Source organism: Fukomys damarensis, unplaced genomic scaffold (genome assembly GCF_012274545.1).
Source record: "Fukomys damarensis isolate Sample0158 unplaced genomic scaffold, DMR_v1.0_HiC HiC_scaffold_1, whole genome shotgun sequence".
NCBI classification, from domain to species: Eukaryota; Metazoa; Chordata; class Mammalia; order Rodentia; family Bathyergidae; genus Fukomys; species Fukomys damarensis.
This window is the reverse complement of record NW_022900913.1, coordinates 69,300,851-69,317,693: the sequence shown is the minus strand read 5'-3', so window position 1 is coordinate 69,317,693 and position 16,843 is coordinate 69,300,851. Positions and strand designations below refer to the sequence as shown.

General features: G+C 36.6%; 1 protein-coding gene across 1 annotated transcript in view; it reads left to right on the top strand.

Annotated features, from left to right (window-relative positions):
* Positions 1-15,534, top strand: part of Ptpn20 (protein tyrosine phosphatase non-receptor type 20) — a 115,615-nt gene extending 100,081 nt beyond the window's left edge. Inside the window, 2 exon segments of the mRNA XM_019207285.1 lie at positions 13,815-13,877; positions 15,054-15,534. Of these exon segments, the coding sequence (XP_019062830.1) occupies positions 13,815-13,877; positions 15,054-15,119 (129 nt within the window). The 3' untranslated portion in view covers positions 15,120-15,534.
* Positions 15,535-16,843: the final 1,309 nt, after the last annotated feature.

Sequence of the window (16,843 nt, the reverse complement as noted above, 5' to 3'; positions counted from 1 at the left end):
ATGCAGCCCCGGTGTTAGTGAACAGAAATAACAAGCATGTGAGCCCGGTGAAGAAAACTGGGAGACTTCAGCAATAATGAGATGCCCTTGAGTCTGACCCAGCTTTACCACATGCTTTGCATTTTAGTGACTATGTAAATTGGTCATCCTGAATCAAATCCAGTATTCTTTTTTTGTTATTGTTTTGGTACTGGGGATCAAACTAAGGTCCGTGTGTGTGCAAGGCTGGCGGTGGAAACACTGAGCTAAATCCCTTATAGATAAGGTAAAGAAGAGTGTGTCAAGCATTAACAGTTCTTTACTTGCCTCCTTCTAAGTTTGGAACTTGCTAAAAGGTGGACACACAGGAATCCACTACATGGGGATAACACTGTTTTCTTTTCTATGGACTAAAGTGATTAGGAATGTGACTTCAGATCTGTGGCCAAAAAGAAACTGAAGTTACCCAGCAGAGAGGGCACATTTGAGACATTTGCTCTGGTGGCACATTCTTCAGAGTATGTTTTTGTCAGAACAAGTGCCAAACTTCTGCCTTCATAGCCCCATACAGGAGGCTTGCCTGTAGGCAACAACAACAACAAAAAGAATGCGTGACCCCAGCACTTGTCCTGACAGGACATCAAGTAGAGAGTTGAGAAACTGACTTTTTCTGAAGTTTAGGTCAAACCTCTAGCATTTCCTTCTTCTGATTGACTGTCAGCCCCTTTTCTGATCTAATCCTGATATATGTGCAGGTCTGTCTAGGGAAGTCAGACTTTTTTTTTTTTTGAGAGATGGGATCTTCCAAAGCAAATGTGGAGTATCATTACAAAGAAAGAATATAGACTGTGGCCAAAACGTAGCAGGTTTCCTCAAAACTACTGAAAATTACTCTGAGTACGAATGTGTGGTATCATTACAAAGAAAGAATATAGACTGTGGCCAAAACGTAGCAGGTTTCCTCAAAACTACTGAAAATTACTCTGAGTTTGATATTACTTTATTTCTGTAATATTTTATCCTTTAGCAGAAAATATATTAGCATGTTTCTAGTTTATATCTTATCCATCATAATTTTGTAGGCAATTTATTTATATTTTGTCTTATTTTATATCTCTTATATAGACTGGAAAAGCAGTAAACATTATCTATTATTGAATATAAGGAACACTGCCTACCCCCCATACACATTATAGCTTCTTTAAACTTGTCTTATAATCAGTCTTCTGTCCCTTTATTTGACAGTTTTGGGTGCATCTTTAAATTAAGGATGCTCAGATTTGATGAAATACAGTGATTCAAAAAAGGAAATTTAGGAAATCTATCGTTTATTGCTTATTGACTTTTCATAGAGCTTGAAATGGTTGCTAACTTACATGTTCTTCCTGATGCTCTTCTCCACTCTCCTCAGAGCCTTTACTAGCCAGAACATGTTTAGCAAGTGAACTGTAGAGAATTTGAGAGTAAGCTGTTAGAAACTTACAAAGCCACTCAGGATTTTTCTATGACATCCACAGTGTGATCAGTGGGTAAGGATTTATTTTAGTTCATTTTCTGTTAGGGTAGCTGAATACTCGAGACTGAGTTGTTTATAAAAGAAAGATTTACCATATAAAGGTTTATTTTATCTCTCAGATCTGCAGGCTGCGATGTCCAGGATCCAGCAGCACATCTGGTGAGGGCCTAATTCTGCCTCATCTCACAGTGGAAAGAGGAAGGGAGGCAAGTTCAGGCAGGAGAGAGAACACAAGGGTCAGACTGTTGTTGAACAGACCCGCCCAGTGATGACTAATACAGCCTCACAAGCATTACCCTTTCCTGAGGTGTCTTCGTCTCCATGACCCAGACACCTATCACTAGCAAGACTTGAGAGGAAGCAGTGTGTTGATTTATCTTCTGGTATTCCTTAGTTTGTGCAACTATCTCATACTCTTCTTTCTGGTCATTGCAGCTTTACTACCAGAATATCATACACAGAATTTAAGCTTTAAATTGTACTTGTTGGCAGTGTAACACCTTGTTTCTGTATGCAGTTGAGAACTGGTTGTGTTTGTCAGTAATCAAGCTGAAGGAAAGGAAGAATTCTCATCTTACCACTTTCATCTCATATACTGAAAGAATCATTGTTACAAATATCTATAAATTCATTTAATTGCAGTGATATGTTACTACTTTTATTTGTTTTATAAGTTGGTACCATTCCATCATTAGCCAGATCCAAAATTTATCAAGCTGTAGTGTCATTAGAAAATAACTTTTTTTTTGCCATCTGTTAGCCAAAATTTCCAAGAAAACATTGTGAGAATCATTTTCACCGTTGTCTTAAAAATTTGTGTAATTTTTTAGTCATAGCAATTCAAAGCAGTAATTCCCAAGAAGCCTGTAGAGTGTTAAGGTTATGTGTAAACCCTTGAACACCAGCTTCTTTGGCTTTTAATTTAATATTCTATAAAATAATTATTTTGTCTCTGGATGCTTTTAAAATTATAAATCACAAATACTAATGGTTCCTTTTCTTTGGTAGCTAGTATGTTTTCATAAATAACACAAACATGGTTTTAGCAGTTAACAGTCAATAATGACAATAAAATGCAACCTCTGAGGAATCATAGTTTCCAGTCAAATTAGTTTCAATAGCCAACCACATTCAGAAAGCTATATCTTTTCTTAACCAAGTATTCCGTGAAACTTATTTTGTCATTGGTAAATTAATTTTAAAGGCTAATATAGATTTATTTCTATAATTTATGTAATATTCAGTTCTAATTTTTAAAGCTTCTAAAAAAGCATAAGTTTTTAATTTTGAAGGGGTTCATTTTATCAATTTTTCTTGACCTCATGCTTTTGAGATCAAATCTAAGAGCACTTCACCTAGATCCTAAAGAGTTTTTCATAAAATCTGTGTTATTATTTTCTAAAAATATTAGTTTCATATTTTAGATTTTAGTTAATGGTGCATTTTAAGTTAGTTTATACATAAAATGTGAGGTTTAGGTCAAGTTTCACTTTGTTTTCTGGCGTATAAATTGTCAAACTCTTACAGTACCATTTCTTTTTTTTTCCATTAAGTTTATTGTTACATTTTAGGTATAAAAATACAGTTACATTTATCATTGGGGTCTTGTACCTTTACATGATATATCTTGGTTTTTATTTTTTCCCCATTCCTGTCTACCCTTTACCCCTCCCCTTCCCTATTTTCAGACTTTGTTTCCATTTTTTCCTTTTCTCAGATTTTTTCTTTCCCCTTCTTTCCTTTCTCATACCCCTCCCACTTTCCCTACTTCTTTAGACTTTTTCTTCCTATTTCACATTATTGATTATACATTTCAAACTTTATTTATGCTTTCAGGTTTTCATAGCAGAGAAACTATTTGATATTTACATGTATGTTCTATTTATTTCACTTAAGAGATGGCCTCAGTGTACATCCATTTAGCTATAAATGTCTCTAGTTTCTCCTCCTTTATGGCTGAGTAGTATTCCATTTTATAAACCCCCATCTTTATCTAGTCTTCAGTTGATGGGCACTTGGGATGTTTCCAAGTTTTAGCTATTACAAACTGTGCTGCTATAAACATAGGTGGGCATATATCACTGTGGTATGATTCTTTTAATTCTTTTGGGAAGATACCCAGCAGGGGAATAGCTGAGTCAAATGGGACTTCCAATCCTAGTTGTCCAAGGTATCTCCATATTGATTTCCACAGTGGTTACACTAGTATGCACTCCCACCAACAATGGAGAAGGGTTCCTTTCTTCCCACAACCTTGCCAACATTTGTTATTGGTTGATTTCATGATAGCAGCCATTCATTCTTTCTGGAGTGAGGTGGAATCTCAGCATTGTTCTCAATTGCATATCTTGAATGACCAGTGATGTTGAAAATATTTTCATAAGTTTATTTGTTGCTTTTACTTCTTTGAGAAAGGTATGCCCATTTTTTAATTGAGTCTTTATATTTCAGGGGCCTGATTTTTTAAAAGTTCTTTATATATTCTAGTCCTTTGAGGAACAGCTGATGAAAATATTTTCCCACTTTGTGTAGGTTGTCTCTTACCTCTGTTGGTGATTTCTCTTGCAGTGCAGAAGTTTTTTAATAAGATGAGATCCCAGTTGTTGATTCTTTGTGTGAGTTCCCACGCTACTGAGATTTTGTTCATAAAGTCTTTTCCTATGCCAATGTCTTCAAGAGTTCTACTTATCTTCCAGCAAGTTATCTGTCTGAATATTTAGATCTTTAATCCACTTTCATTTTAGTTTAATGCATGCTGAAAGATAGGGGTCTAGTTTTACTTTTTGGCAAGTTGAAAGCCAGTTTTTTTTTCAGCTTTAATTGAGTTTATTGGTACATTTTAGGGATACAGTACAGTTACATTCATTGTTGGGATCTGTACCTCTACATGATAGGTCTTGGTTCTCATTTTTTCCCCTTGTCCCTGCCCTCCCTTCACCCCCTCCTCCCCTCCCCTTCTAAAAGCACTTTATTTCCATCTTTTCATTATCTCACATTTTTTTCTTTTCCCTTATTACCCTTCACCTACACATCCCACCTTCCCTACACCTTTAGCCCCTTTCTTCCCATTTCACAATGTCAGTAATCTTATTAGGATCTTCTGTATTATTGCAGTTTATTCACACCAGATAAATTATTCGGTATTTACACATATGTGCCATACTTATTTCACTTAGGAGTATATCCTCGATATGTATCCATTTTCCTATGAATGAATCTATTTTCTTGTTCTTTATGGCTGAGTAATATTCCATTTTATAGAAAAACCACATCTTCTTTATCCAGTTTCCAACCGATGGGCAAATGGGCTGTTTCCAAGTTTTAGCTATTACAAAATGTGCCTCTATAAACATGGGTGCACATACATCACTGTGATATAATTCTTTTAGTTCTTTTGGAAAGATACCCAGCAGAGGGATGGCTGAGTCAAATGGAACCTCCAGTCCAAGCTCTTTGAGGTATCTCCATATTGATTTCCATAGTGGTTGCACCAGTCTGCACTCCCACCAACAATGGAGAAGGGTTCCTTTCTCCCCACAACCCGGCCAACATTTGTTATTGTGTGATTTCTTGATAGCAGCCATTCTTTGTGGGGTGAGGTGGAATCTCAGTGTTGTTTTCATCTGCATCTCTCGAATGACCAGTAATGTGTAAAATTTTTTCATATATTTACTTGCTGCTTTTACTTCTTTGTCTGAGAAATGTCTGTTCATTTCAGATGCCCATTTTTGAATCGGGTGTTTATATTTGAGGGGCTGATTGTTTTGAATTCTTCATATATTTTAGATAATAGTCCTTTGTCTGAGGAGCAGCTGGTAAAAATTTTTTCCCACATTATAGGTTGTCTCTTAGTTCTGCTGATGGTTTCTTTTGCAGTACTGAAGCTTTTTAATAAGATGAGATCCCAGTTGTTGATTCTTTCTGCTAGTTCCCGTGCTACTGAGGATTTGTTCATAAAGTCTTTTCCTATGCCAATGTCTTCCAGAGTTCTGTCTAACTTACCTTCCAGCAAGTTTAATGTTTCTGTTTTAATATTTAGATATTTAATCAACTTGGATTTTAATTTAGTGCATGGTGAAAGATAAGGGTCCAGTTTTAATCTGTGGCAGGTTGAAATCCAGTTTTTCCAACACCATGTATTAAAGAGGCTGTCTTTCCTCCACTGAGGATGGTCAGCTCCTTTGTCAAAGATGAAGTAGCTGAATACATCTGGATTTGTTTTTGTGTCTTCCAGTCTGTTCCACTGATCCTCAGGCCTGTTTCTTTGCCAGTACCATGCTGTTTTTATCACAGTGGCTTTGTAGTATAGTTTCAAATTGGGAATTGTTATACCCACTGCCATGTGTCTGTTGCCTAAGATGGCTTTTGCTATTCCAGGTCTCTTCTGGTTCCAAATGAATTTTTGTATTCTTTTTTCTAGTTCTGTGAAATATAGTGTTGGAATTTCAATTGGCATTGCATTGAATCTGTATAGCAGTTTTGGTAGTATGGCCATTTTCACTATGTTGATTCTTCCTACCCAGGAGCAGGGGATATCTTTCCATTTTCTTATATCCTCTTTGATGTCTTTTTTCAGAGTGCTGTAGTTTTCAGTGTAGAGATCTTTTGCTCCTTTTGTTAGATTGATTCCTAGATACTTCATTTTTTTTGGATGCTATTGTAAAAGGAATTTTTCCCTTATTTCTCTCTCAGTGAGTCTGTTATTTGTGTATAAGAAGGCTATTGATTTTTGGGTGTTCACCTTGTATTCAGCTATTCTGCTAAAAGTGTCAATTAAGTCTAGAAGTCTTTTGATGGAGTTTTTTGGGTCTTTAATGTAGAGTATCGTATCATCAGCAAATAATGACAGTTTAACTTCTCCTTTTTCTATCTTTATTGCTTTAATTTCTTTCTCTTGTCTAATTGCTATGGCTAATGTTTCCCAAACTATATTGAAGAGGAGTGGTGATAGTGGGCATCCTTGTCTTGTTCCTGATTTTTAACGTGAAGGTTTTCAGTTTTGGGGCATTTAATATGATGTTGGCTGTTGGTTTTTCATAGATAGACTTTATGAAGTTGAGGTATAGATCATCTATTCCAAATTTTTGCAGAGTTTTTATCATGAGTGGGTGTTGAATTTTATCAAATGCTTTTTCTGCATCTGTTGAGAGGATCATATGGTTTTTGTCCTTGACTTTGTTAATGTAATGTATTACATTTATTGACTTTTGTATGTTGAATCACCCTTGCATCTCTGGAATAAATCTGACTTGGTCAGGATGGAAGATCTTCTTGATAATCCTCTGTATTCTGTTTAGTAGTATCTTATTAAGGATTTTTGCATCTATATTCATTAAGGAGTTTGGTCTGTAGTTCTCTTTTTTAGTTGCATCTTTCCCTGATGTGGGAATCAAAGTGATACTTGCTTCCAGGAATGAATTTGGAAGTATAGCTTCCCTTCGATTTCATTGAAAAGTTTGAAGAGTAATGGCGATAGTTCTTCTCTAAATGTCTTGTAAAATTCAGCAGTGAATCCATCAGGGCCTGGGCTTTTCTTTGTTGGTAAATTTTTAATTACATTTTCAATTTCACTGACTGTAATTGGGATGTTTAAAATATTTTTATCTTCTTTGTTTAACTTTGGTAATTCATAAGTATCTAAAAATCTATCCCTTTCTTCTGTGTTTTCCATTTTATTGTAGTACAGGTTCTTGAAGTAGGTATTAATGATCTTCTGGATTTCTTTTGAATCTGTTGTGACTTTGCCTTTTTCATTCCTGATTGCATGGATCTGATCCTTTTCTTTCCTTTTTTTGATAAGATTAGCTAAGGGTTTGTCAATTTTATGTATTCTTTCAAAAAACCAGCTCTTTCTTTTATTTATTTTTTGTATCATTTTCTTAGTTTCCATTGCATTGGTTTCTGCTCGGATCTTTATAATTTCCTCTCTAGTTCGAGCTTTGGGTTTTTCTTGCTCTTGTTTTTCTAGGAGTCTAAGTTTCATTGTTAGGTTGTTTATTTGAGCGCACTCTGTTTTCCTAGTATGGGCATTCAATGTCACGAATTTTCTCCGTAGAACTGCTTTCATTGTGTCCCATAGATTCCTGTATGTTGTACTGGCATTTTCATTTATTTGTAAAAACTGTCTAATTTTTTCTTTAATTTCCTCTGTAATCCATTGATTGTTTAGGAGAGTTGTTCTGCTTCCATGTGCTTGTGAAGTTGCTACAGTTTCTTGTGCTGCTGATCTCCAGCTTGATTGCACTATGATCTGATAATATACAGGGGATGACTTCAGTTCTTTTGCATTTATTCAGACCTGGTCTGTGAGCCAATATGTGGTCTATCTTAGAGAATGATCCATGTGCAGCCACAAAGAATGTGTATTCTGATTTTGTGGGGTGGAATACTCTGTAGATATCTATTAAGTCCATGTGTTCCAAAGCTTGGTTCAGTTCTATTATTTCATTGTTGATTTTCTGCCTAGATGATCTGTCAATTTGTGATAGTGGGGTATTTAAATCCCCCACTAAAATTGTATTAGTGCTTATTTGGTTTTTCATGTTACTTAATATTTGTTTTATATAGTTGGGGGCATTGATATTTGGTGCATATATGTTTATGATTGTCAACTCTTCCTCTTGAATTGTTCCCTTTACAAGGATGTAGTGGCCTTCTTTGTCTCTTAATGAGCTTTGATTTGAAATTTACTTTGTCTGCGAATAAGATTGCTACCCCTGCTTTTTTTCTGGGCTCTTGACGCATGCAGAATTGTTTTCCATCATTTGACTTTCAGCCTATGGGCTTCCTTTTGCACTAGGTGTGTTTCTTGTATTATACAACATATCGTTGGATTTTGCTTCTTAATCCATTCTGCTAGTCTATCTCTCTTGATTGGTGAATTGAGGCCATTAACATTGATGGTTATATCTGATATGTTCTGACTTATTATTGTCATGGTATTGTCCTTTTGTTGACTCTGTTTACTTTTTCTCCACTGTCCTTTTAGTTTCTTGCCTTGCCTATTTGATTTGGTCTGTTGGGCCTCATGGTATTGTGACCTCCATTGTCCTTTTCTAGGATATTGTTTAGAATTCCTTGTAGTGTTGGTTTGGTGTTCATGAAGTTTCTCAGGTGTTCTTTGTCATGGAAGTATCTTATTTCCCTGTTTATTTTGAAAGAGAGTTTTGCAGGGTACATCAGTCTATGTTGGAGGTTCTTTTCTTTTAGGACTTTAAATACCTCACTCCAGGCTCTCCTTGACCTAAGGGTTTGTGTTGAAAAGTCTGCTGTGATTCTAATGTGCTTTCCTTGCATGTGATTTGTTTCTTTTCTCTTACTGCTTGTAGTATTTTGTTTTTCTGTTGGATTTCTGGGATCTTGATTATTATATGTCTAGGCATAGTTCTTTTTGATCGTGGCTAGTTGGAGTTCTATATGCCTCACTTATCTGTATGTCTAATTCTTCCCTTCTGTTTGGGAAGTTTTCTGTCATTAATTCTGTGAATAGCTTTTTTAAGTCACTTTTGTTTTCTTCTGTTATTTCATGGATTCCTATCAGTCTTACATTATTCTTCTTTGCATCCCCTAGAAGTTGTTGGATCGATTTCTCATGTTCCCTTACTGTTTTTGAGAGATCTCTTTTTTTTACGCTCACTGCGATCCTATCTTCTATATCTGAAATTCTATCTTCGCAATCTTTTATTCTGTTGCGTACAGTTTCAATAGAGTTTTTAATCTCCTGGATATCTGTTTGAATCTGTTTTATGGATTCCATTTCATTCCTCTGTTGGGCATTCATTGTTTCTATTTCTTATGCTGAGTCTTCATGGCTTCTATCATGGTCTTGAGCTCATCTATTTTTTGTAGTTTCTGTTCTAGAGTCTTGAATCATGACTTCAATTTTGCTCATCATCTCTATGGTTAACTGGGAAATTATTTTTTATTTGAATTTTTCTAGAACCTGATTGATCTGTTTTGTTACCTCCTGTGCTATGGGTCCAGGGTGTCCTGCTGGTTTACCATCAGACTTTTCATCCTCATTTGTCCTACTGTTTGCCATTGGTGAACTGGAAGTGTGTCTTTGTGTCTTGCTAAAGTGTATTCTCATTTTTATTTTTGTTGTTGGGTTGTCCTTGGTTTAATTTCTGGGTTATTACTTAAATCTTCCTGATATAGTTGCATTTTAGCTTTTGAGTCTCTAATGACTCATAGACATCCTCATTTTCATAATATAGGAGAAAACAGCTCATTAAATCAATCACAATCCTTTATCCCAATTGATACATTCAGCAGCCCAATGGGATCAAGCACAGATTGCAAATTGACCACTTGTGGTAGTCATTAATCTATCACCTTTAAACCATGTGAATTAAATTAATATCAAGAAGCAGCCCAAAATATGTTTGCAGTGAATACACTTTTCAATATAGCATTTTACCATTTAGGATTGGGGGTTAGACTGAGTTAGGACAAGAGGAGTAGATAAATGAAAGAATTGGAGAAGGTTTGAAGTGAAGCCAGAGGACGTAGAATGACCATACTATCTTTATGAAAGTATTAACTTGAAATGTGATAGACAGAGTGCAGGAATAAGGACAAGAATATATCCCCTTAACAGTAACAGGGGCTTGCCTTCCCTTAAAGCTGTGGAGCCATGAGTAAGGTAAAATGGCAGGAGAAAAGAACATAAAGAAAAAATAATAAAAGAAGAAGTCTTGAGTTAGGGCAGGAGCAGGAATAAAAAGGGAGATGAGGGATAATATGGTGGAGCAATAGACTGAGTTGGAGAGAGAGGACAGGAAAAAGAAAAAATTTTAGGGTGGAATGAGGAAAAGAAAAAAGGAATTTGAAGGCCTCTTTTAGGCTATGTCTCTGTTGTCATATTATACCACTTGTACAGCCATATGCAGAACCGAATCCCCTAATCTTGGCTAGCCAATGGCAGGTCCCCACGACTCAGACTGACCTCAGTACACAGTGCCTAACTTGAGTTTCCCAACCCTCAGGGTTGAACTCCGCTCAGTTCTATTACAGGTTTCCCCTGCCCTTTCTTTAAAGATGTTCAAAGTTGGGAGCTCAGAAAACTACCTACCCTTCATGAGCACCTATGCCTCTGCACAGTGAGTCCAAGAACTGGCCCAATCAGGAGGTTTGAGAACGGGGATGGGGAGACAGGTTGTGGGGGTGTTTCAAGGGCACCTGTGTGGCTACTTTCCTTACTGGATCTGGTGGCGTGCAGTTGGGGAGGTTGTGCATCCACTGGGTGGGCCCAAGCAGGCGGCTGGAGAGACCTTCTCTGGAATCCTTGCTTCCTTACTGGATCTGGTGGTGCGCAATTGGGGAGGTCGCAGACCCGCCCGGTGGGCCCGAGAAGGTGGCTGGAGAGACCTTCTCTGGGGTCCTTGCTTCCTTACTGGATCTTGAAAGCCAGTTTTTCCAACACAATTTTTAAAAAAATGCTATCTTTCCTCCATTGAGGATGGTTGGCTCCTTTGTCAGAGGTAGCTGAGTATATCTTGAATTGTTTCTGCATCTTCTAATCTATTCCATTGATCCTTCGGTCTGTTTCTTTGCTAGTACCATGCTGTTTCTATCACAGTGGCTTTGTAGTATAGTTTCAAGTCACAGATTCTGAATACTCCCCATTTGTAGCCTAGAATTGCTTTTGTTATTCTAGGTCTCTTCTGATTCCAAATGAATTTTTGGATTGTTTTCTCAAGTTCTGTGAAATATTCTCTTGGGATTTCAATCTGGATTGTACTGAATCTATATAGCAGTTTTGTAAGTATGGCCATTTTCACTATGTTGATTCTTCCTACCCAGGAACAATGATGTCTGTACATTTTCTTATATCCTCTTCTATCTCTTTTGCAGAGTGCTGTAGTTCTCAATGTAGAGGTCTTTTGCTTCCTTCATTAGATTGATTCCTAGATATTTCATTTTTTTGGATGCTATTGTGAAAGGAATTGTTTCCCTAATTTTTCTTTTCAGTGAATCTGTTATTTGTGTACAAGAAAGCTATTGATTTTTGGGTGTTGACCTTGTATCCAGCTATTCTACTTAATCTGTCAATGAAGTATAGAAGTCTTTTGGCAGAGTTCTTTGGGTCTTCTCTGTAGAGTTTCATATCAGCAAATAATGACAGTTTAACTTCTTCTTTTCCTATCTTTATTCCTTTTATTTCTTTCTTTTGTCTAATTGCTGTGGCTAATGTTTCTAGAATTATATTGAACAAGGGTGGTGACATGGACATCCTTGTCTTATTCCTGATTTTAGTATGAAAGTTTTCAGTTTTTTACCATTTAGTATGATGTTGGCTGTTGGTTTTTCATAGATAGCCTTTATCAGGTTGAGAGAAAGACCATCTGTTCCAATTTTCTGTAGGGTTTTTTTTTATCATGAATGGATGTTGAATTTTTTCTGATGCTTTTTCTGCATCTATCAAGGTGATCATGTAGTTTTTGTCCTTGACTCTGTTAATATAGTGTATTACATTTATTGATTTACATTTGTTGAACCATCCTTGCATAAGCTGTTATATATACCTGTCAGAAAGGCCAATATAGAAATGGTGACAACACCAAATGCTGATGAAAATTTATAAAAACTAGATTATTCATATATTTCCTATACACATTAGGAATGTACAGCTGCTCTGGAACATGATATATTGAATTTTTTAAAGAAACAAAAAGTGAACTTACATATGAACCTGCAATGGAACCCTTGGGCATTTATCCCAGGAGTGAAAATTTATTTTCATACTAATATATGTATACAAATGTTCCTAGCAGATTATTTCATAATAGACAAATGAGAAACAATCTGGATGTTCTGTAAAAAGCTAGTAGTTACACAGTCTGACACATCATCACTGTGGAGTATGAATACATGGAATATGATTGATCTCATAACAGTTGTTCTGAGTGAAAAAAGTTCTATATCAGAAGGTTAGGCATTGTATGATTCTATTCATAAACTTTCTGAAATAACTAGAAACAGCAGCTTGCTCACTGTTGGGATAGGAATTTGGGTGTGTCTTAGGGGAAAGCATTAGGGAATCTTGTGGCACACCAGCCCTGCTTTTTGCTACAGTTATGGTTGTGGCTGCAGCTGCATGGGTCTTCGTGAGTATATCAGAGCTCAGAGCCTTATACATGTTCTTGACTGCCTGGAAAACTGGTGCTATCTGAACAAGCCCTGTGCAGTGTACCAGGGAGGTTTCCTGGTTTTTATATTATACCATAATTATGCAGGTATCAGTGGGGAGAGTAGGGTGAAAGAAACTAGCACTTTGCTGTCTATTATAAAATAAAGTTTTTAAAAGGGCTTAAGTATAGTTTTAAATCATTATAATAATAAAGGGATGCCTACCTTCTAAAAATTCTGTATATTTTTGGGTTATAATCGACAGTATACCACATAAAATCCACAGGGTCTTGCAGTGCTGGAGCACTGGCATATGTCCTACCCAGACGATTACCCTCTTTGGAGGCCCACAGTGTCAGACTGGTCTAAGGGTTTGTCAGTACTGCCGGTCTCTGGCCTCATCTCATTGTGGACTGCTCTCCACTCAGGGTGTGGTGGAATCTACTATCAGCTGACTGTGGCTCTCTCTCCGTTCAAGTTGACAGGCCATGGATATAAAAAGCATTTCTGCTACTCTTTTGGCCAGAGAGGGCCTTCTGTGCTTTTCCAGAATTATGTAGCTGCTTTCAGTTTTCCTTCTGGATAACACAAAGAAGGGACCCATTTGTTGTTATTTCTTTTTTTTTTCAGCTTTAATTGAGTTTATTGGTACATTTTAGGGATACAGTACAGTTACATTCATTGTTGGGATCTTGTACCTCTACATGACAAGTCTTGATTCTCATTTTTTCCCCTTACCCCTGCCCTCCCTTCACCCCCTCCTCCCTTCCCCATCTACAAACACTTTATTTTCATCTTTTCATTATCTCACATTTTTTTCTTTTCCCTTATTACCCTTCCCCTACCCATCCCACCTTCCCTACACCTTTAGCTCCTTTCTTCCCATTTCTAAATGTTAGTAATCTTATTAGGATCTTGTTGTTATTTCTTTTAGAGAGCATTTTTGTTTTTTATTGGAGAGCATTTCTTACTGTAAATGATTGATCCTTACATTCTCCTGAAAACGTTTTAAAACAAACCTTACTTACCTATTGGACTAGGTTTTTAAAAAACACATTTTCTTGTTTCAGGCAGTGAGACTTTTCTGACATCTGTGTTACTGGATAGAGATATGGAATATTTTAGCAACCTATGGGTTTTCATCTTTCCCTTATGTGGATAATACAAAATTATTGTCATCTTGTTACAGTTTGACATCATGAATATAGTGACACAAATGAGAGAGCAACGTTATGGCATGATTCAAACAAAGGTAAGCTTTCCCCACACGAATTCTATAATAGGGAGACGGATTGGTAACACTTTACACTTTAAAAGCTCTGTTACCTACATGGTCTTACTGAAGCCTTGTTGTTTTGAGGTAGCATCAGTGGAGGTAGTTTGCTTTGGTGTTATTTATCATGTATCCTCCTGGTTCAGACCAATGAAGTCAGCTCCTTTAGGACTACTCATCATGGGGCAGTGTCACACTGAGGTCACAGGCCTACTGGATAAAGCCATGTATCAAAGTAACATATTTAAAGTTTAAAAAGTAAATTTATTGATAGCAACTTGTGATATATAGTTGCCACTAAAATTGAGGCTATTGGCATGTTATAAAAAGATAGTGCTTATGTTATAGACAATCACTGGGAAGGGTGATCAAGAGACTATAATAACCACTAAATATATCACACACACACACACACACACACATATACATATGTATACACATATATACATATATATGCACACTCATATACACACACATATGTGAAACATTAAGATTAATGAAAAGAAATTTTAAGAAATTTATTTAGATTATGCAGCTACAACATAAAACTGAGATTGACAGGTGCTTTATTGAAGACCCCTTCAGCTGATCCTGGGATGACCGATGCTTGAGCAAGCAAAGGCTCTGAGCATTCAAGACCATTGATATTTATTGGTGACACAATCATAGTTAAATTGAAGTAAGGGGGCTAATGTGGTTGCTAGGAATATGTTGCTGACACAGGCAAGGCTTGTAGGAGAAGAGACAAAGCATTCTGTTAGGCTCAGAATGGAATTTGGGTAAGAGTTACTGTGATCTTTCCTGTGTATTATTTCATATGCTTTGGTCAGACTTCTTAATAAGCCAATTGCAGGGTTAACTCTTCACAGCTTGCACTGCCTTCAGCCTGCTTTGGGCATAATCAATAGGACGGTCCCCCACAGTGCTTCTCAGTTTAGTTAAGCCTTCAGTTAACTATACTATGATTATTTATCACTCTTATATTTTAAAAATATATGCATATACAACAGTTCTCCATAAGTGTTTGTAGTCAAGTGTTTGTTCTTTTTTGGAAACTTTCCCACATGGCTGAAAAATTACAGATGTATTCTCTGAAAGTAGATATTGGTTTTCAGTTACCTATCATTGTGTTATTTTTCATGTATATGCTTACAGGAGCAGTATCACTTTACCTATGAAATTGTCCTCAGAGTCCTTAGGAAACTTCTGGCTATGGAATAGAAAAGAGTTCCATTGTCTCCCATTGTAATTGCCAAGTGGCTTGGAGTTTGAGAAGTACTAAGGAATTTGGGTCTGATTACAGTCTGCTTTCTTGTATATCAATTAATTTTCTTTCTAAGATCTCTCCAAAGGCAGCATCATTCAGTGTGGGGTGAACAATGCTGACTCTTGATCTTTCTAGACAATAGCATAATACTCCCCCATGTTTTTCAGTGGAACAAAGGTTACATAAAACAGTGACACCTTGGCTATTTGGTTGAAGGGATTACAGAGCTCAGTAAAAGACTTAAACTATGCCTGTTAAGGTTTTGTTTGGGAAGGTGGCCAAAGGAAGCTGAGCACTTCCAGACCTTTTTACACCCTTATTCTGAGCAAACATAGGACCAATAAATGGCAACTTCATATCTTGACCTCCTCACGGCATTTGTTTGTTTGTTTGTTTGCTTTTTTGGAACTGGGGATTGAACTCGGGTCCTTGTGCTTGCAAGGCAGGCCACCGAACCGCTGAGCTAAATCCCCGGCCCCTCACAGGCATTTTTAAGACAGATGTTTATCCATGTTCTTTAGCTAGAGTCTGTGCACCCATCTGGTATTTGAATAACTCAACCTAAAAGAAATCCAATTAGTATGGATTAACTTGTGAAATAAATTGGCTTCTATTTCCTGAGTTTCCATGGAGCCCCAGGAACCTCCAAGGAGTATCTGCTTTCCTAGAAGCAGCCATACAAGCCCCCATGGCTCTGGGGAACATCTCATAGGTGGGCAGTGTTCCTTATCTCCATCACATGGGCACCCTGGTGCACAGTTCAGAACTAAAATAGTTGTTTATGGAGAAAGTCCAAGAGGAAATGTTTGCCTGGCTGACTTCTTTCCTATCCCACCCTAACACTTAACATATTACTCAGTCTGCTTTGTTAAAAGCAAATATTACATTTTATTTGCCTCTTCCTCTTTAGCTAACCAATATACTTTGATATAAGCATTGTTATGTAATTCTGAGTCATTTGTGGTATCTCTTACACCAGATGTGTTTTTCAAGCAAAGATCTATGATAGTTCTCCCCTTCTTTCCTTCCCCAAGTACCATTAAATCATTTCTTTCCACTGCTGCTCCACCTCTGCTGAAAACATTTGGATGTTGGAGCTGAAACCCATATTTTGGAAAACCAAGTTCATAGTTTTGAAAATGAAAATTTTCATTCACTAGTTTTGAAAAGATAAAAGATTCTGATCTGGGCCTTATTACATTCATCCTATTAAAGGACTTGTTTTATAGAACTATAATGATATTTTGATTAAGACCCAGATAAATAAGCTACAAAGCTATTCATATATGTCTTTGTACAATATGATTCAGTAGAGAACAGAATATTTTATATATTGAGAAAATTACTAATAGTAATCTATCAATCTTAAATTTTTAAAGAAGCTTATTTTATTCCTTTGGCTAAATAGATACTTCAATTGGTTGGGTTAAAATTGATAATTCTCATTTTAAAATAATTATATACTGGAAACATTTGATATTAAATTAGATTGATGATTCTAGCCATTTATGCTGTTCATAGCTGGGGATGATGGCAGTAGTCTGTAATCCCAGCACTCAGAAGGATGATGTAGGAGGATCACAAGTTTGAGATCAGTCTGGGCTACAGTGAAGTGAGACCCCTGTCACAAAGAAAACCAACCAAACAATAACTGTTTATATAAATAATAGTCTCTGTT